The 21,923-nt window shown below is 41.8% G+C and overlaps 1 protein-coding gene across 1 annotated transcript in view; it reads right to left on the minus strand.

The window, feature by feature from the left end:
- ascc3 (activating signal cointegrator 1 complex subunit 3) overlaps positions 1-21,923 on the minus strand; it is a 95,002-nt gene that overhangs the window by 22,320 nt on the left and 50,759 nt on the right. The window contains exons 12-27 of the mRNA XM_076040741.1: positions 20,600-20,776; positions 20,251-20,322; positions 17,345-17,479; positions 8,312-8,503; positions 7,551-7,775; positions 7,069-7,188; positions 6,505-6,669; positions 6,067-6,153; positions 5,101-5,277; positions 4,360-4,585; positions 4,026-4,180; positions 2,512-2,610; positions 1,859-2,027; positions 1,054-1,274; positions 877-962; positions 133-299 (exon numbers count right to left, since the gene is read on the minus strand). Coding sequence (XP_075896856.1) covers positions 133-299; positions 877-962; positions 1,054-1,274; positions 1,859-2,027; positions 2,512-2,610; positions 4,026-4,180; positions 4,360-4,585; positions 5,101-5,277; positions 6,067-6,153; positions 6,505-6,669; positions 7,069-7,188; positions 7,551-7,775; positions 8,312-8,503; positions 17,345-17,479; positions 20,251-20,322; positions 20,600-20,776 — 2,473 coding nt within the window. The remainder of the gene's footprint in view (positions 1-132; positions 300-876; positions 963-1,053; positions 1,275-1,858; positions 2,028-2,511; positions 2,611-4,025; positions 4,181-4,359; positions 4,586-5,100; positions 5,278-6,066; positions 6,154-6,504; positions 6,670-7,068; positions 7,189-7,550; positions 7,776-8,311; positions 8,504-17,344; positions 17,480-20,250; positions 20,323-20,599; positions 20,777-21,923) is intronic.

Genomic DNA, 21,923 nt, shown 5'->3' on the forward strand with positions numbered 1-21,923 from the left:
GCAGAAGCTAATGTTGTTTGTGGGGGGCCGTGGTGTGGAACTGTTTGGGAACTCCCTGAACTAAAATCAACAAAGTCGACATAAGTCGAGATAATGCTGCTGAGACACGTCGATGACACTGTTGCCTCTCACCCAACAGATGGATCTCGTCGATGATGAGGATGGCGACTTTCTGGACGTAGCTTCGGTTTTGCCAGCTCCTGCTCACTCCGTCCCACTTCTCCGGTGTGGTCACAATGAGGTCGGCCTTCGCTATGGCTCTCATGTCTGGAGTCACGTCGCCCGTCAGTTCCACCACACTACATGAAGACAAGGGCAGTGTGATATTTTTCTTTTTTTTTATACAGCTTAAAAGGTCCAGTGTGTAAAATTTGGCTTGATTTATCATTTTTATATTGGCAAAATCTTAATGAACTGTGTACACTCGCAGTACAATGAAAGTCATTTGGTTTTCCTAAGCTCAGAACGGTTCTCATACATAAGAATATAAAACATACATCCCATCAAGGGTCCTGCTCCAAACTACCTGCCATCTTGCACCACCATGTTTCTAAGGAAGCCTGGTGTGGACAATCCAGCTGCCTGACAGGGCATTTCATATTTAGGGTGAACGCTTGTGCCGTCAAATAAACCAACGAAGCAGAAAAAGGTAGACAACGTATCCAGGTTTAGGTGCGCAGCCACGGTAGCTCACTGGCGAGTTCAGGAGGGGGAGGGAGAGTGAAAGAGAGCTGCAATCTAAAATGTAACCACTTGATGTTGCCGTTCCTTCTTAAAAATCTCCAAATATTACACACTTAACCTCAGAAGAAAAATGCTAAGATATCTTTCAACAACAATGGTGACAAAATCAAAAGTTTGCATATTTTTGGTTACCTTTTTCCGAGTTTCTCCTCTATCCTGATCTTCCAGTCTTCAATCCTTTCTCTGACCAAGGCCTTCAGTGGGGCGATATACACCACCTGGGAACACAGCAACAATCTTTGAGTCAGTGCATTGCTTGAATTGACCCTACATTAGCTTCAAGGCAGAAGGTGATGGAAACAGACCGACCTTTGAGCCTGGGTACTTGTTGAAGACCCGGAACATGGCCATCTCCGCTGCGATGGTTTTACCGGAGCCCGTTGGGGCCCCCAGCAGGACGTTTGTGTCGGTGTGATACAGCGTGTGAAAGATTTGTGTCTGGATGGGGTTGAAGTGAGTGAATTTGTACAGGCTCTCAAACTCGCGGTTGCCCAGGGCAGTCACTGGCAACGGCTGCAGGTCCAGCAGCTCTGTGACAAAGAAAAAAAAAATATGGCTCTTTTTTTCCTTCCCATGAAGTCGCCACCCAAAGTGTTCTAGGGAATTATCTTGCTGTTTAACCCGAAAAAAAAACATTCTTTTGAACAAACAGCTGACTTTTCAAAAGTGTGGGGTGGATTTATTCAATATACAAAATATATTGTGGGGTAGAATAGAATAACTCTCTTCCTTTATTCTTAGGCCATTGGATGGTATGAAAGTTGTATGGACTCGTGATCTCATATCTTCACTGAAGCATTCTGTTAACAATCATGTTCTGTTTGTTCTTGTTATTGTGTCACACAATGGTGTTTCTGGTCACCATTTGGCTTGCACTGTTATGTTGACTATATGTGAATAAAGGGGAAAATCTGATGTAGGGCATTAATATTTTTGATTGAAGGACCCGCGTGTTAATACACTGTCACATCCATGCCACTTTGTCCTGCTTTGTTTTGTCCTCTTTTAGCATTTGAAAATTCAATAAAGATCATTGTTAAAAAAAATTGCAACCTAAAATTTTTCTTTTTTTTTGAGGGATATTAAAGGTTTTCCTCTCTTGGCGAGCGTGTACCAGTGTGTGGAGGGTGTCTCTCGGGCAGGATGAGGTTCTGGAAGTTAATGATGCAGACGGCCTCGGCCCCGAGCCAGCGGTCCGACACCATCCTGATGTAGTACTGGGAGGGTAGAGGCTCAAAGATGGGGACGGTGAACACGATGTGCTGAGGCTCTCCGGTGACCACCTGCAGGGGGCGACGGCCACGCGGGCACGGAACACAGAACACATCATGTGACGCCATGTAGTTTTGAACTGAATTGGATTGAGTTGAACTGAACTGAATTGAATTGAATTGATTTGAATTGAATTGAAAGCCTTTATTTGTCATTGAACGTTTCAGAACAATGAAATTCCAATGGCAAATAAAAATAAAAAAAGTACACAGTAAAATACAATAATTTAAAATGCAACAGTTTAAAATGCAGGATTTAAGCGTTGAGGTGCTCATGTGCAAGAGTATGTAATGTAATGCAATGTAGTTAGGGCATGTGGAAAAAAACTGTTTTTGAGTCTGGGGGTGGTAGATTTATAGAATAGAATAGAATAGAACACCTGAGATTAATCCCACATTGGGGACATTTGCCCTATAACAGAACTTGACCCCCAAAATGTCAGATGAGGTCCAATTATTTTAAATAAGACAAACAAACAGACAAAAAAAACCCTACCTGTTTTTTTTGCAGGAGGATATATTCCGAGTGGTAGATGTGATCGTTGATGGGGTCCTCCACCCACAACCACCAGGGCTCGCCTACTGACCCATGGACCTGGAGGTCAAGACAGTACAAAAAAAAACAATCACACCCTGGGTTCACAACATACACTTTGCTCTGCTTATGTTCGAGATGTTTAATGATCTGCTGCCTCCTGTCGAGAATATAATCCCCTTTTATGCAGCGCATTGCTCGACTGATGATTAAGTCACTTGCTGGACTTGTGCGTTGCGCTAGCTTTCACATCTCAAACCACTTAAAACTTTCCTCGATGACTTTCTCAACGTTTCACATCTTCTCAGTCATATCAGGAGACAGTCGGCATAGCAGGGGCAAAAGCAAATCCAGCCAAAGGAAATATAGTCTGTTTTTTTTTTTGAGCAAGAGAGAATTGGTTAATTTAACAGGAGGGCCTATTTGATGGTTGTTAGGTAAGTGTTAAATACAAGAAAAAGTGCACTATATATGTATATATATATATATATATATATATATATATATATATATATATATATATATATATACATGTACATATATGTATATATATATATATATATACATATATACATATATACATATATATGTATATATATATATATATATACATATATACATATATACATATATATGTATATATATATATGTATATATATATATATATATATATATATATATATGTATTATGGCAGTGGTTCTCAACTGGTGGAGTCTCAGGAACCACTTGCGACCCACTCAAATTTATTCCACAGAATTAAAATCATGCGTAGTAAATAAATTCTTGAAATTATTGAATTGAATTGTGTGTCCGATGCTTGTTTTCCATAGACTGGAACATTACAAGGCCATAAAAACTTCCTGCGGGGTCTCGGCTCGTTTCCTGGCTGGACAATGGGGAGGCGGCTCACGTGTCGGCCCACATGTCCCGGCTCTGCAGCCGGATCAGGGCTAAAGCCAGCCGCTCTTCAATTACCACTCGCTCATGATTGGAGCATGCATTGATAATCGGACATAAACATTCAGCTTCACATTCGGCCTGCAACAATGCAGAGTTTCCATGGAAAACTGTGCACCATGTTTCCTGTGCCGTGATCCTCTTTGGCCTGACTGCCTGCTAAAGGCAGAGGAAAAGTTTGAGGCTGAATGGGGATGTTCTTTATTGCAACAGATAGAGCTCTAAAATAGTCATCCTTTTTCGAAAAAATAATGAAATCAAAATAATTTTGAACAAATAATTAAAAAAATAGAAAATAATAAAGTAAAACAAGCATTCTAAATAAAAATGATCTAAAATGTATAAATGATAATATAAAAAATAATAAATAAAATAAATAAATAATTATGTCATGTAATAATAATAATAATAATAATAATAATAATAATAATAATAATAATAATGATAACAACGGGAAAAAAATTTGCATAAAAAAATAATCATAATATTTGCTTGGATCCAAAGGTTTTGTGTTTACCTGGTCGTGCCAGCGGAAGTCAGGCGTGACAACGAGACGAACACGGAGGACGGTGCGCGTGATTGGTTGGACACTGGCCTCCATCGTGATGGAAGGGATCTGATGGACGCACTGTTTGACCGACAGGCCGACATTGACGTGGTGCAACATGTGACCTGGACACAATTTAAGTTGCATTGCTACATTTTCATGGTATAAATGAGAGCTGATGTTGGATCAATAAGGGGGACTTTCTCAATAAAAATCCTGTCTCATATGCTATGCAATGATAGTCATAGACAATTTCCCTGCATTTTCCTATGGGAATATGTTTTTTTTCCCCATTGGAATTTACCAATCTCGTCCTTCCTCATCTCCTTCAGCTTGTCCACCGAGAGCTTCTTCTCCTCCAGACGGTTGAGCACGATGTGGCTCAAGCTGGGGAACTGGCGGAGTGGGTGGGCGAAGCCCCACAGCCTTTTGTCGATCACCTTGCATAGGGTGAGGAGCCGATAGGTCATCGTCGGCCACCGCTTCCTCAGGGCGATCTCGAACAGAGCCCTGATGATCCGGGCCGAGTTCTGCGAGGGGAGCGACCACAAAGAAGCTGAGTCCAGTTCAAATTTCCTTGCTCATGGATTTGCTCTGTTAGTTCTGGAAGCGGGGATGATGATGTGAGCTTCTTCTCCTCCAAACGGTGTGTAATATTTGGACATTTTGAAGAAGAATTAGCAACACCAAGTGGTTACATTTTAGATTGCAGCGCTCTTTCACTCTCTCCCTTCAGCTATCCTGAGCTTGCCAGTGAACTACGGTGACCTGCGCACTCAAACCTGGATACCTTGTCCACCTTATTCTTCTTTGTTGGTTTATTTGACGACACCACCAGTCATCTTAATTATGAAACACGTTGTAAGGCAACCTGGATTGTCCACACCAGGCTTCCTTAGAAACACAGTGGCGCAAGATGGCAGCTAACCGGGAGCAAGTTCATGCGTTTCCCACCGCTAACTCTGACACCCTTTTCTATAATTCATAGGTTATCTACAGTGTCTGTCCATCAGAGGCTACAGAAAATGTTGCGAGTCTTCCTCACCTGTGCCACGTAAGACAGGTCCGAGATAAGGGAGAAGCTGTCCACCTCTCCGCGGCTGATGTAGGTCTGCATAAGAATATTGATCTTGCCGTAGCTGTTCTCCACGCCGCCTGCGGCTGGAAGCTCACAGTAGTTGCACAACAACTGATCCAGCTCCTCCAGCTCCTCATCACGGACCTGCCGGAAAAAGAAGCCCTCGTCAACTGAAACAGCGATAAACAATTCTCAGTAGCCAACAGTGAAAATTAGAGATGAACCGATACCAGTATCGGGTATTGGTACCGATACCAGGGTTGAGTACTCTATATCTGCTTTCTTCACAGCAGTTTGGAGTTGAGCTAATGAACTCCGAGTTTGTTCACCCTGAGCTACGTCTATAAAAAGCCCACATTAATGGAGCCCCGATTCTGCCCAGTCTCTATGGCAACTGCAAACAAGAGCAGGAAGTCTGCACAGTTGAGCCCGCTGGAGGAAGACAATTCACACGCGCTCAAACAGTTAGAATCCAAACATATTGTCAGGGAGAAAACACTGCTGCCACCACAGAAATGATGAAGGTGCTGATGAAAAAATTGCTGATTGAGTAAATGTGGTAGTTTAAAACGCTGTTTGCTTAAAATGTAACTAGGCACACACTTGTGGGGGAAAATAGTAGGAAATGTAGTCTACTCAATGCAAACACCATTTTTAGTTTGGCACAAGTCCAAAGGCAAAAAGAAGCTTTGGAGATAGTTTAAATTAAAGTACAAACAGACTCACGATTGTCACCAATTATCGACTGTGAATACCCCCGGTATTGTTTAACAAAGCTGTAATTCATAACTATGGATGCATCAACATCAAAACCAGTATTGGGTATCAGTACCTACACCTACCTGACTTTAATCAGAAAAAGCTGTTGATTTTTGTTGATCCTAATGGGAAAACAGTTAAGCAACAGGAAGTTCATTCAAGACGATCACCCACCTTGAGCTGTTCAAACTCTTCGGCTTTTGAGACGATGCTTAAGACGTCGGCCTCCGTTCGCTGAGAGTTGAAACTCTCATTGAAAGTCTTAAAAAAAATAAGGGGTGGAAATGAGAAAACAAACATGTTGTTAGTGATTAGGTGTCAAAAAAGCAAAACCTAAAATCTAACCTAATTCTAATCTACACTTTAATTAATGGATTTATGGGCAGTTTGTTAAGCCTTTTCCAATATAAAAATCATAAATCAAGACGAATTGTACACACTGGACCATTAAAAAGTTATCAACTGTGTTGAAAATGACTGAAAATCATTTTGAAGTTGTATCTTTCTTTGTATCTCCCCTCTTCTTCCCCCATCTCTGGATTTGAAGTTTTTCCATATTTGATTCAAGTGCTCTTAGTCCACATGACTCTGGAGGGCGGGGATGGGGTCTACCTCTATAGTGTTGTATTTGATGTAGAAGTGGCTGGCGGTCCGGCCAAGATCAGTGGAGGCAAAGTATCCGGTGCGCTCCTCGAAGCGGATCATCCTGGCTTTGTCCAATTTTCTGCCAGCCTCCATCACCAGCTCCTTCCTGTACAGCTCCAACGCCGGATCCATCTGCAAAAGAACATGTCGATCGTAAGGAACAATGTTCTCTTTTGTTTTCAAATTACTTCCAGGTATGAGGGAAGTGCACTGCTGTCACGGTAGAAAAAACAAAAACAAAAAATGAGGTGTAAACACGGCACAATGGCTCGTTTGCACAATTCAATTAAACTTCACCAACTTTAAGCTTGGTTTGTCATTACGCTCCCAAGTGCATGACAAAATCCCGCCCGATTGAACGATAGTTTCGCGTCATAAGGTGATACGAAGCCGTTTTTTTTTTTTCTAGCATGGCAGCAATGTGCTTCTGTAGAAACTCATTTAAAAAAAAAGAAAAAACTAACAGAAAGTCAATGGGATATCCCAGACAGAAGACAGACAGACCCACGGTCTGGCACTCTGCTCACCAACCTGAAAGACCTTGTGGTTGATGCCGTAGACCAGGGGGTTGGCCCTCATCCGGACATACAGGTAGGTGTAACTGAGCCACTTCACTGCCTCGTCCACATTGGTGACTGAGCCCAGAGCAACCTGGATCAGGAGGGAGGAGGAGACGGTCAAGAAAATCTACTATACTCTGTCACCATCTAGTGGACGCTTTGGAAACTGCAATTAGGGAAAAGAAGTGAAAAAAGCAAACAAATAAACACACAAACAAAAAGAGAAAACAGACAAAAATGAAAAGATTAAATATATTAAAAGGAACACTCAAACCCGGTATCGCTACCAATACACAATACTGTTATCAGCATTGGTGTATCCCTAATTACAACAAAGGACAAATTGACAAAACCCATTTTTTTCAAAAAATTTTGTGCAGAGTTTTGACAAGATTGAGAGAATGAAGGAGTGCTTGGAAACAAGTCGTCTCTAAACAGGGGTGCGAGACTCACCTCAGCATTGAGGTTGTCGGGCAGGCTGCCGAGGAACTGGCTCTCGATGGGGTTCTTCTGTGTCAGCAGGGTCAGGTAGTGGCTGAGCTTGTCGTGGGTGGTGATGATGGTGCCTTCGCCGTGCTTGTCGAACTGGGGGCGGCCGGCACGGCCAAAGATCTGCATGACGTCCAGGATGCCGAGATCCACCAGGGTGCCTCGCTTGGCGTCGTAGATCTGAGTTCCCTGTTACAGGACAGCATGCAGCAAGCAGCTCCAGTCTCAGTGTGGAACACGAGGTCTTTAATGATCAATTTAATTAAAACATGTCAGAAAATTGTTGAATTATCTGGATTCGACTTCCCCAGCCCAAAATACAAAATGAAATGGAGTAAATTATGTTTTCTTATTATTATTATTTTGATAGCCGAAGGGCAAAGTGCAAGAATTAAAAAAGAAAAAGATAAAACGAAAAAAATGTGAAATTTTTTTTTAAAAATTTGCAGCAATTTACAGAACCGTTCAAAGGTTTGGGTTCTGACTCATTTCTGCATTCAACTCCACTATAACCAGTTTTATGAAATGATGATCTTGAACGCACTGTGATCATTATGAGTGGATGAAAATCAGTTCAGATGTACTGAACAAGGAGGTACAAGTAACACAATCAATCACAGCACAACATTTTTTTCCCGTCTTTCAATAATGAATTAACTTTCACAACTTGACGAAGTAAAGACAAATGGAAACATCTCTCCATCTCTGACTTTCCTCAACGTTACCTTGATGATAACAGCATGTGCAGGTAGGTTCACCCCCCAGGCCAGGGTGGCGGTGCACACCAGCACCTTGATGTGACCCTTGCAGAACATGCTCTCCATCAGGCTGCGGTCAGACCTCAACATGCCAGCGTGGTGGATGCCAAAACCCTCGGGGTACATTTCTTTCATCTGCTTGTTTCTGGAGCGCTGGATCTGAAATGGGTGAAATTCGCAAAAGAAAGGAGAAAAATCCAAGACGTGGAGATTTAGTGGGATTCACGCAAACGTGCACTTACGCACGCAAGCACACACCCAGGAATGACAGTGGGTTACGGTGACCCTTCAGCGCAGGGTGACGTTGGCCATGTTTTGCTCCTTTTGAAAAGGCTGAAAACACTGATATACAAAGAAATGTGCACAGACTCACACACTTGGCCACACTTACTCACACACACACACACACACACACACACACACACACACACACACACACACACACACACACACACACACACACACACCTCCACCCCAACACACACACAATCCTTTATTTAGATATTTATGGCTTGAGACAGACAGACAGACAAATAGACAGATAGATAGATAGATAGATAGATAGATAGATAGATAGATAGATAGAAGGCAGAGAACAAGAGCAAACAAGGGCCAGTCGACCGTCTTTTCTTTTCACGTTAGGTCACATTGACTGGGCTCGAGGGAGTCGTCTGCTCGGAGCCCAAAGGGTACTGACAGACAGACAGACAGACGACACCGACCCAACCGTCTGGCCTCAGCCTGCTGCCGTCTGCTCAGCAAAGAGACATGCGCGAGTATCCCCTACTGCTGCTGCTGCACCATACTGCGGAGCAGCTTCTTCTTCCCTCGGGCTGTGAAAATGCTCAATTCATCCTCCACAACTGAAGAATCTCTGCAATTACTCATCGCTCACTAACGGCCCACTGATGGCCGCTGCAGCCGTCTCTAAACCAGACCAGGACCAAATCTTAAATTTGTTCTACAGGTTAAAAAAAAGAAGAAGTGATGGACCAAATAATATCTTCTGCAGCACATTGAATCTTTCCTTTCGCTACTTATACAGGTACAGGTTTTATAGTGTATCTACCCTCTCTTTCAATATTTTTTCCCGAAAATTCCAATGAGTTTTAGATGAAAGTGGAATGAAAATATGAAAAGAATAGAAAAGCCGCTGTCTAAAATGTGTGCAGCGGTCTCCTCCCAAGGGTGGGGGCAGGCACTACAGCAGAACCTTGGCAGGCTTTGAGGTGCCACAGCGCGTTACAGCCGCGCTGCCAGCGACTAATCTAAGGCGAGGGGGTGCTGATGTCTGCCGCGCCACGGCCGCATTGGGGATGGCAGCGGCCTAAGCTTGTGATCAAGTCCCATTAGGACCTGCTGCTCCAGCGTCGGAGGCGGCGGAGCTGCTCACTCTGTCTGCAGACGGCCGGCTGTCGGCTCCACTCAACGTCTATCATTTGCCTGGGAGGGGGGTGGTGGTGGTGAGAAAAGCAGCAGCCGATGCTGGAGCTGAAATTAACTATTCAAGAGGCTGTCAGAGCCTCCCTGTGGACCACTGCATGGAGCCAGGTGTAACTAACTGCTTTCACAATTCCAGCCCGTGTGAGTCAGACCTTTAAACTGATCCTTTTAGTGAAAGTTTGTGAGGGGAGGGAGCTTTACTTAAAAAAAAAAATTGTGGTGCTGAAACTAGGTTTAAATGGGGCTGCATCGATACAGATACCAATATAATTGGTACCGATACCCAATACTGGTATCAGGTATCGTACTTGTAAAAATTTGTGGTATCGGCACGTATTTTACATGTATCGGGTACGATACAGATACCGATATCGGTATTGGTACTGGTATTGGTACCGATACAGATGTCGATACCAGTATCAGGTATCGGTACCAATACCGAGGTCGAGTACTCCACTCGTACTTGCAAAATATGAGCCGATACCACAACACTGATACCAGTTGTAAATGTACGAATGTGACAGTTTTTGTTAAATGTGTGTTTGTACTGCAGTGAAACTTGTTCTAGAAAAACATACTGTGGAATGCTCAGGAAAAAAAAAAAGTAATTCTATATTGTGTAATGGCCTTTTTAAGTACTCCGTATCAGTATCAGTGAGTATTGAAACACAAGTACTTGTACTCTACTCGTTCTATAAAAAGTGGTATCTGTGCATCCCTAGGTTTAAATTTATAAAAGAAAAACAAGCAATAATAAAAAGTACAAACTTTTATTCGCATGGGCAGGACACACAGGTCAATTGTTGATCTCAGGCAGCCTTGATTGTTGTTAATGTTTGGCGGTGAGAGGCTGGTTGTTCATGTAGGAAAAGAGCTGGAGGACAAGGATCCACTCACACCCACTTTACTGCACTTTCCCAGTGCCGACTCTCTTTCATCTGGGATTGAGTTCTGACTAGGACGGATATTGAAAAACCTTGAGTCAGTACAGCAGAATTATCACATGATGGCCTTTTTTACAATGATGTGTGGTATTTTCCTGCAGGCTACACAGACAGTGGCAAGTGGACTTTATTTAGGAGGACTCAGGTGCAACCCCTCCTTTAGTACAATAGACGCGCACACAAAAAAGTCTGTTGTCACCTCAAGAATGTATGTGTGTGTGTGTGTGTGTTTGTGAATATAAGCATATATATGTAAATATGGCACTGACACTGGGAAGCTCAGCTGAGACCCCAGTCAGCCATTTCAACGCTGATGAAGATAGCAGGGGAAGGGGTTTGGGTGGGGGGCATGGGCTATTTATGCACTGCCATGGTAACAAGTGAGCAGAGGTGGGAAGTAACAAAGTACAGATACTTTGCCACTGTACTTTTTTCAGGTGCCTGTACTTTACTTGGATATTTCTTTTTCTGGCAAATTTTACCTGTACTCCCTACATTTGTACACATATTAGTACTGTCTACTCCTTATACTGAAAAAAGCCTGTTTTTTTTCCTTTGTGTTTAAAAGATACAAATTCTGTTAAAAGCAATTTGTCATTGTTGTTCCTTGAGGTGGACCTATTTGAACTTTGCTGTTGTGTAGTGAAATTAAATATTATTTTAGAGGGCCTCGGCTTTGTGGTCACTCTGGTCAGTTCAGTGCAGATTATTCGGTCACAATTATTTCATTTGTGCAAAATTATCAACATGTATTGTTTCATTAATGGTTGCCAGCACTGCAAGTGAGAGTGCCCCCCTCAGGCGGCACTACTACAGAGCAGCACGGCGAAAACTGGCGACCGCTCCTGTACAAAAGCCCGGCATCTATTTCAGTCGTTGCCATTTTCAGAGAGTTTCTTTTGTGCGTTTGTCTCCGCTGTATCGTCTCTGTTTTCCTGCGGCACTTTGAGGTGCGCGTTACGACGGAGCCGGCCGACCGGGCACGCTGACAGGCTGTCAGGGATCTGACGCGATGGAAAGCAGCCGCGGTGGACCAGACCTCGTATAAATAGCAGCGTGGAGAAAGCAAACGGAGACGTTAATGAGCCCACGGTGGTGATGCTGCGAGCTCCCCGGGGGCCTGACACTCAGGTGGGCACCACTGCATCGGCACCGGTGGATATCGTCAAACAAAACCGCATGAAAGTCGCACGTCCGACGGACTCATAAAAGAGAAAGATATATATATATATATATATATATATTTATTTTTTTTCAAAAAACAACAAAAAAGGAAACGTAACGGTGTTCCCAGCACATCTACACTGTTAATCACTGCACCCTCGGTGCAAGAAGGAGCTCCTAGCGCAGGTCATTCACTAAAGATGATCTTCGCAAACATTTTACAACTTCATAAAGGTGCAATAAAACACTTATTTATACATAAATATGATGTATATCACTTGCAAAAGAATCCAATTGTCAATATAATATTTTCCCTTCTTTTATAGTCTATAAATATGTAATTTTATTTCTTTATTTTTGATATCTTTAAATGTATATATTGTTTCTTCTTTTGCACTGCATCGTTGTTTTGATATGCAACTTCCCCCAAAGTGGGATTAATAAAGGCGTTCTATTCTATTCTATTGTCGATACCCTAGCTGCTGGTTTCCTAATGAATATCTTTTCCACCCCCTTTATACAGCACTGGTATCCCTAAATGGCGCTAGTCCTAAAAAAAAAATAAAGAAAGAAAGAAAAGCCCCGTACCATAGATGTAATAGTCACATGGGACCACAAGGGGTCTCTTAGGCTCCACTGAAGACTCGCCCCCCCTCCTTCTTATCTGGAAGCAGTCACATGGTTTGGTCCCTAGAAACTGGGGGAGGATTGAGGCTAGATTGTCAGACTGAGAGTAAAATGAAAGTCAAAGAAGCTTTATTTTGGCGAGAGCTTCAGGTAGCCTGCTGCCTTTGCGCTTCACAGTTTATTGCTGAGGCGGCTGCGGCTCCACATCCAAAATTCCAAATAAATTATTTAACAGTTTTAGCGAAAGGCAGTTGATGCTTCGTTTCACAGTGTCAAATTTTCAGCTGTATAAAGGAGAAAATAAGTGAAGATGTGAACTGAGGGCTAATACACGCTTTGTGTGTTCCATAAATCTTAGTTGGGTGAAATCAACAATTCCATTTCATAACACTGGATTTCTATGTTCAATAATCATACATCACAACAGAACAAATATTAGGGCTTTAAATAGAAAAAAATATATACTTGTAAATTGGTCAAATACATGTCTGTACAGATCAGTTTCATCATAATTTAATATTGTTAACTTGACAGTTTCTATAGATTTACAGTGTCTGTTCTGACAAAACCCAGTACACTAAAGCTTTTGACTGTTTATTCATTTTTTAAAAAAAATCTATTTCAACAAAGTGTAAATGAATTATTTTTCCTTATGCTATAATACTTTGACCAGGAAGCACGAGGCAACATTTTAATGTGCTACATGCTTCAGAGTTTAGTTATAAAAATTGTTTATTAATTTGTTCTTCCGTTTCGCTCGATTAAATGTTGTTTTTTTAATATTGATCATTCAGATAGTTATTTACTATATAAAATAAAAACACAAAAAAAGCCCCAGATCTTTATCTGGTTCACTCTGCAGTAAGTCAAAATGAATATCGTCATAACACAAATTAAAAAATCTGATTCCAGACATGTATAATCCATGTCCACAAACACTGAACTAAATATGATACCATGTTTGAAGTAAAATTCAAAATCTGAATGACACAAAAGAATAAGTTAGCACCAAAATATAGTTTTACTACAGTAATAATAGTTATTATATGCTTTTGCAAAGTATCGCTATTTTGTTGGTTTACTTTTTTGTTGGTGCATCATCCCTCTCAAAACATTCTTATCCTCAACAAGAAGACATGATTTGGTTGAGTGCATTACGATATCTAATCTTGATTGACAGTACGTTCAATCCCCTGAGCTTAAGGCAATTAAATAACATTAGAAGAGTGGAAAAATATCGCAGAATCACGTCTGACTTTTGAGGCAAGATAAATAAACACTAAATTATATGACTGACCTCAGAGGTGCTTCATTTCACTGCGTATGCATATAAGAGATTAAGAAAAAACACCTATTAATATTAATGTGCGGGGCAATTTGCAGGGTGCAAACGCGTTGTGCATTATCACTTTGTGAGCTTTGGAGGGGGAATCAGTCCGATGGCTCGTCCTTCTCCGGAGCAGGCCTGACTGACAAACACTCAAAGATAGCTTAATGGAGTGGATAATACTCATTATGTGAGGACACAGGCAGAAGAGCGGGGAGTGAATTAATGCACAGTTAGTGCATATATAACAAGATTAATTCATGTGCGCCATACTATAGAAAAACAGTCTCGCGCTGCTTTAAAAGGGGGATGTTTCCAAGACTAACCTGATTCCAATTCATCATTCCCAGTCCCCTGGTGTAATCCCTTATCGTCGTTCCAATTTTAGAAAGCATGAAAAGTGATCTGATTTGTATACATATCCCTCTTAAATAGAGGGAAGATTAGAGGCGCCATCAATCTTGCCTCAGCCCTCCGGGGGGAACGAAGGAAAAGGTTACTAAATTTATCACTCCGCCTTCTGTTGCCAGAGATTTAAATACGGGGCTGTACGGCCATCCTCTGAGGGAGAATGCAGAGAGGGGAGCCCCCCCCCCCCCCTCTCCGCACCTTCTCACGGTGCACAGCCTATTAATTGTACACATGACAGACACACACGACTCACTCGTACACATGTACTCCCGTGTTGTGTTTTTTTTTCAATTCCTGCAACAAGGTGCTGGGTTGCGACACGGTGCTGCAGTGGTGGGCACCGTCGTCCAAAAGCACTCAGTGGTCTACAGGTGGAGTGCCCGCCCTGAGACTGGTAGGTCGTGAGCTCGATCCTCGGCTGGGTGTCCCCGCTTGGCACTCAGTATTTGTAGATGGAATTGAGGTTAACTGTTTTTTTTGTTTTTGTTTTTCTTTCCCCGGTTTATTTATTCTTTATTTATTATTTAATTAATTCATTATTTGATGCACATTGGGACTTTCCAACACAAATTCCTATGTGTTCTTTTGCACAAATGGCAATAAAAGTAATCTGAATCTGAATCTGAATCTGAATCGACCGATGAGTCACCGCTGCTGAAAAACCGCTCCCTCGGGGAATGAGGTGTCAAATGCGTAGGATGAATTTCACATCCACATGTGACAATCACTGGGACTTTAACAGTAAGAAGGTCAAGGGTTCGATTCCCGGGGTCTCCTAAGGCCTTTCCTATGTGGAGTTTGCATGTCCACTCTGCGTGGGTTCTCTATGGGTTCTCTGGCTTCCGTCCACAGTCCACAAACATGCATGTGAGGTGGAAACTCTAAATTGACCGTAGGTGTGTGAATGGCTTGTACCCTGCCATTGCTTGTATCCTGCCTTCGCCCTATGACAGCTGGGAGAGACTCCAGCAGATCCCCATGACCCTGAGTGCAGGAAGAAGTGGGTATTGAAAACGGATGCCTGGACGGAAGTGCATGTGCTGATTTGTAAAATTTCCGTCCGGATTTAGAGAGGATCGTAGCCAGAGGAAGAGCACTAGTTAACATTACACACTATCTTCCAACTAAATCAGTCAATGAACTGCAAACTCATTTATAAACACTTTTCCCCCCCTCATAACACAAACTTAGAGGACTTCCACATGCCCAACATTGCCAATATCCCACATACCCGGCCAGCCACAAGTAGATGTGAATAAACTGGACATGATGCACTGAGCTTCTCACTCCTCCTCCACCATCAGGAAACACCTTTGTCCTTTCTTGTTACTAGTCTCAACAACTCAATATTTCTCCCCAGCCGGAGTTTTGCTGCTCCGTTACCCTTCCAGGTGCTGCTGTCCGCAGCTACTCCAGAGCCTGGATCTGCTGTTACAACAGCCGCCCGCCTCAGCTGCTCAACACCTGCGTACTTCCCCGATTTGGGATCAATATTTTATTCTATTGTGCGATAATCATTACGTGACATGACAGGTCAGTAAAACTACCTGTAAATAGCATCTGCTGCTCCTTTAAGTCCCGCCTTAGTGTTTTAGAGTCACTGAGTCTCGTTTAATATTTTGAATATTTGTGAAGAACCCAAACGGAACGTACAAACGAAAACAAGAAGGTTCAACTTGTGAAGTTGTTCTTATAAATAGACAAACAAACAAACAAATACTAAAAACAGATTGCACCGACGCTTGTGTCTGCCTTCTGTACACCTGCTTTTTTTTTCTCTTCCTGCCTCATCCTTTTCCAACTTTAATTATTAATAATGCTCCAGGCTTTCTGCCTTTAAAGAACTAAAAAGGGGGCAGCTTTTCCTTTGCTTTCCTGCTCATTTTGGTCAGGTCAAATCAAACGTGATGCAAAAAATACTTTAACCCAAGACGATTCAGAAACACTGCACTACAAATATAATCAAACTGATAGTAACTAGCAGCATATCGAATGACTACGAGCACGTGTCACGTTCTTGAAGTGACTTCGCCGACACTGACTGTAACTGACATATATGATCTTGTGAGCAGAGTTGTCAGTCCCAGTCAGTGCAGCCAGAGTGTCAGCGTCAGTACTCCCAGACCGTCAGTGGCAGCCACAGTTTCATTCACTCCCTTCGACCAATAATGCATAATGCATTTTATTTTTCCGCCCTTTGGAGCTGAAGTCATTTAACAAAATTATTCTGCCAAAGGTGTTCAAAGTGGTGCCATGAGTGATAGTGCAGCCAAGATCTGTGTGACACACACACTCACGCAGGCACATTACAACTAAACCTAAATACAGATTTTATTTTTCATCCCAGCTCCACAGAGAAGCTGTGTTACAGTATTTCATTATCTATAATTTCACAAATTCACAGGAAAAATAAAGCATATTTAGAACTCCACACCCTACACCTCCACATAAAAAAATGCTTGTTTTTTTTGCTTCCTGTTGTAGCCACCAGTTTCATCGCTAACTGAGGAAGGCATCAGTGAGGCATCAGTGAGGCATCAGTGAGGCATCAGTGAGGCATCAGCGACCTCTGCAACATCACACGTGTGGAAGCCAAATTTCTTTCTTGAATTTATAGCGAAGAAATCCCCAAACAACTTGCTGCCAACTCTGACGTTCCATAGATCAGTGTTTCTCAGCTGGTGGGTCGTGACCCAAAAGTGGGCCGGCGAGCTGTTTTGATTGGTCAAAGCTACATGGGCACCCCCCCCCCCATTTTTAATAATAAAAAAAAAAAAGGATGTTAAAATGTATATATTTACAGAGAAAATGTTGGCAATTTGTTTTGCACACAATTCAATTCAATAACTTCTTGCTGAAGCAGTGTAGTTTCCCAATTGGGATCAATAAAGTACATCAATTCAATTCAATTCAATTCAATTCTACCCTATACTATTCTATAAATTTGGGTCACAACGTCATTATGACGAGATAAATTGCTGGTCCTGAGACTCCACCAGTTGAGAACTACTGGACAAGATCATTCCAAAGCTGCTGTGAGACTTTCGCACCTTTGAAAGTCATTTGAACGAAAGTTGCCGTTACCTGTTTCTCACACTGGCCGTAGTCGGGACTCTGATCGGGTTGGAAGACGCACGACTCCCCGTGGTTCTTAGCCATCTCTATCAGGCCCATCGCCGTCTTCACCGTGGCATTGCGGGCGTGCACAAACACCATCACCTAAGGCACACACAGGTGTGGCGAGACGATGTGGACACAGCGAAGAGAGAACAACAAAATGGAGTGTAAACAAGAGCAACTCATTTCATGCAGTCCAAAGGAGGCAACTTTTATTGTAAATTGTCTCTATTAAATAAAGATAAGCATCTTTGTAATTCCTTTTTTTTTTAACTTTTTTTTTTTCAAAGTTAGCTGTAATTCTTATGTGTGCAGTGACACAAGCCACCTCGATGGCATCCCTCCCTCAGTGCAACAGGGGCAAATTTGCTACCCTGACCTTTGTTATGTATCAAATGTGCTGCAGATGAACGGATGAGCTTTTCTTATATGCGAGGAGTTCATTGAAGGGATAGAAACATGTAAACATACTGCAAGAAAACATTTTGTGAGACATTTTTTTTAAACGTTTTTTTCAATATGGGAATGGAGTCAACAATTCACACAATTTCGGCAAGACACAAAAAACGAGTCGCAGTGTTTACAAAATGACCTTGTGTGTATTAATGTAGCTTTATAAATGACTAATAAAATATTTACTAAACGTTGCAATTGCTAAAAGTTGTTTCAGCTATTATTGAGTGTTATTGATGTATACATGCAGCGTATCAGCTGCTTTAGTTTTTTGCAATTGACCTTTGCCAAGCAACCCGTTCATGTTTTACTATTTGTGTTGCACAAGACACCTTGAAGTGTGTTTTTTTTTTTGTTTGTATTTTTTGTGACGGAAAGTAGTTGGAGTCGCAGTTGTAGTGCAGTGAAGCTAGGCAAAACTGTGCAGTGATGATAGAACATTTCAGCACTGGCCTCATCCATTTCTGAAATGACCGCAAAAATAAAAAATAATCTAGTTGCACTGCATTGATGGAGGTGGAGTCCACTGCATGTTCACAGCTTTTAATTAAACTGCTAAACATTTAAATTGGCAACGACTTCTGCACTGCACTACTGTATATAGAACTATAGAGCCAAAAAAAAGAAGAGAGAAGAAAATACAATAAAACTCAAACATAATTGCACACATAGGCAGCAGCCCACCAACTGTGCGTGTGTGCGCTGTGAACACAGTGGCTCCATGGAGACTAACAGCGCCAACTGCTATTTGCCGAAGGTATTTTATCAGCACCACTGAGCTGTGTTCCAACCATACTGACTGCTCCTCAGCTTATTAAACTTCTCTCTGGCTGCGCACTTCATGTCGGGAGGCCAGCGGAAAACCACGAGAGAAAACACATCCCTCGTATCCGCCCGGATGAAATGAACGCACGTCACAGCCGCCGCTTGCTGACAAGTTAACGCTCAGCGAAGAATTCTCCTCAGCCGTGCAGCGGTTCTAATGGCGTGATGACCAGGTGAACCAGCAAACTGAGTGGGAGCATTGTATCATTTAGACCGGTGGTTCCCAATTTTTTTTTTTTTTCCTTATCATCAAGTTGCGACCCAAAGTTATGCCACAGCACTCAAATTTATTCCGAGAAAATATAAACGACAGCCAGTTGAGAATCACTGATTTAAACTGTACAGGTCGTGGTCTTGCAAGATAACAATGGGCTTTGGGGGGCTATTTGTGATATGCAGGGGGGGTTGGTGGATGGGAAAAGCAGGGGCAAGTGATCCAGACCCTGTGTGGTTTGGAAAATCATTTTCCAAAGAGGCAGAGGTTGAATCGAAACGTACAGAACTGCAACAACAGAGTTTGTAGTTTTAGTTTTAGTTGTTTAAGTTTGTATGTGATATAAAAGGATGCATTTTTAGATGTTAAACAACAAATCATCGTGACAGTTCACACTGCAGAAACAAAAGATGTTGAGTTAAAAGACAAGAGGATTTTAGCCTTAACCATGATAACTTGTTTTAAAGGTCCATTGCGTAAACTTTGGCTTGATTTACGATTTTATATTGGTAAAAGCTTCATATACTGCTCATAAATACATTTATAAATTAATAAATACATTATTAAAAGTGCATACTGGCAGTACAATAAAAGACATTTGGCTTTCCTACCCATAGAACACTTCTCATATATATATATTAGAATATATATAGCGTAATAAGGGTCTCGCACCCAGTTGGCTGCCATTTTGCACCGCAATTTATTCATGAAGCCGCCTGACAGTGAACCAAATATGAAACGCGCTGTGAGAGGGGCTTCATTAAGTACCAGACTTCAATATAAAAATCATAAATCAAGCCAAATTTTACACACTGGACCTTTATTGATCAAATATAAAAGCCAGATCGCATTGATTCTCGGTTTATTATTTATTTATTTATTTATTTTTCTGTATCATTTATTGTGTGTGCTTAATTGTTGTTTTATTGCCTCTCTTTGTACAGTGTCCTTGAGAGTTTTGAAAGGTGCTTTTAAATAAAATGTACCATTATTATTATTATTCTTCAATTGAGATTTTGGCTTCCCATGACCATAAAAAGCAAGTAATTATATATATATATATATTGCACTTTTTTGAAAAGACGTATGCTTAACCCTAACCAAAATGCTTAATCCCTCTCATAAACATGGTCTTTTTGTTGGATCAACTGATATATTTATGGTGCCACTGCCAAAACATCACCAAGTATCAGACCTCCTGTCAAACTGCACCTCCAACTGGGAAGCTCCATCGGATTTCTGTCAGGAACGTCAATGGATTTTTTTTTTTTCTTGCATTAAGTTTGAATACTAGTATAAGAAATATTCTGTGAGGTTACAGGGGTGTATTTTGGCAACATGGAAACCTTTTAAGGATACAAATATATAATGGAACTCTTACCTGATGACCAGCTTTGACCTGCTCAAGAACTTTGTTGTAGCAAACTTCCTCCATGTCATGAAGCTGTTGAATCTAAACAGGACAGAGGAGGATATAACACAAATTAAGTCATATTACTGCCGGAAAGGAACATTTGGATTTTTATGATTTGATTTTGAGTGATTGATTCGTAATCTTCACACTGCAGTGAATGTGATCAATGGTTTCAAACAAAAACATAAGAGTTGACATTTGACCGACAGAAAGAAAACTCCACAATCTCCACAATCTCGACTATCATGAGCTCAATAAATCCATGTAAAGGCTTGCAGCTCCCCGTATGTTTCTATTAAGCAACTGTTTTGTTTACCTTGTTGGTGCTTTTGACGCCAACAAATGTCTGTCCGAGGGGCACCGGCCTGAAGCGACTGTCAAAGAAGAACAGACCAATGTAGGGGTTGACATGGAGGAAGGAGGCCACGTCCAGGTAGTTGGGCAGAGTAGCTGACAGTCCCAGGATCCTGATCATGCTCTGCGTGGACTCCACCTACCGGACAGCAACAACAAGCACCAGGAGAAGTTGAAATCTCTCGCGCATTGAAGCATGTTAAAGGTTCAGTGTGTTATACAGGGGAGATTTTGCAGAAGAAAAAGCGACATCACGTGGCTACATTTTAGATTGCAGCATCTTTCACTCTTCCTGCCGCCCCCCTTCCCCGCTCCCGGGCTTGCCATTGAACTACGTTGGCCTGTGCACCCGAAACCAGGATACCTCGTCGACCTTCTTCTTCTTCATTGGTTTAATTGAGGACGTGAGCGTTCACCCTAAATATGAATGCGCTGTCAGGCAGCTGGATTGTCCACACCAGGCTTCCTTAGAAATATGGTGATGCAAAATGGCAGGGGTGTGTGTGTGTATAATGTATTTATTGGCAGTATATACAGTATTTACCAATATAAAAAAAATCATCATTCAAGCCAAATATTACACACTGGACAATTTAAGTTTAATAAGCCGTAAAACAAATCCGGCAAAGAGAATTTTAATGTTGTGTTTTCATTTTACACCACCCAAGTGCAAATGATGGATGATCTAATTACTCTGAATTATCGCTACGCTTATAAGGCTTGTACCTATTGAAAGAAAGAAACAAAAATAACTGCTGATGTCAACGGTAAATGTAAGACACTTCCAGTTTTAATACAAATCCGCTTAGGGATTAAATTCAATGAGCCTTTAAAAGTTTCCTTCAACCAGACGCGTCCCATGCACTCGGCTAAACATTCGGCATACTCACTTTTTGACAAGATTGAAAAATTTAACCAGTGACACAAATGTACCTGGAACAAATTGAATATGCAATATGAACAGAATCACATGAGGTCTTCAAGTCAATATCTTAAGGTCGGAAATACTGTAAAGGTATGTTAATTATACTACTGTTGTAGGTCTTGAGATTGGTCTTGGTCTCGAGACCACTTTTTAAGGGTCTTGTCTCGGACACGGACTAGGCAGACTCGAGATTTTTGACCAGGAGCTAAGTTCACTAAACTTATAGCAGTTTCCACTCCACGTGTTTATTTTGTGAACTTACTGGGCAGCCATCGTGCCCAGTAAAGGTCTCAAGTGAGGCTTCTCAGTCTGCGGGAAGATCTCTGCAGGAAGTTCTCCACGCTGAGGGTTGTGTCCTCAC

This window comes from Nelusetta ayraudi, unplaced genomic scaffold (assembly GCF_046127955.1).
Source record: "Nelusetta ayraudi isolate G7.1 ecotype Tasmania unplaced genomic scaffold, CSIRO-AGI_Nayr_v1 ptg000063l, whole genome shotgun sequence".
Classification (NCBI taxonomy): domain Eukaryota; kingdom Metazoa; phylum Chordata; class Actinopteri; order Tetraodontiformes; family Monacanthidae; genus Nelusetta; species Nelusetta ayraudi.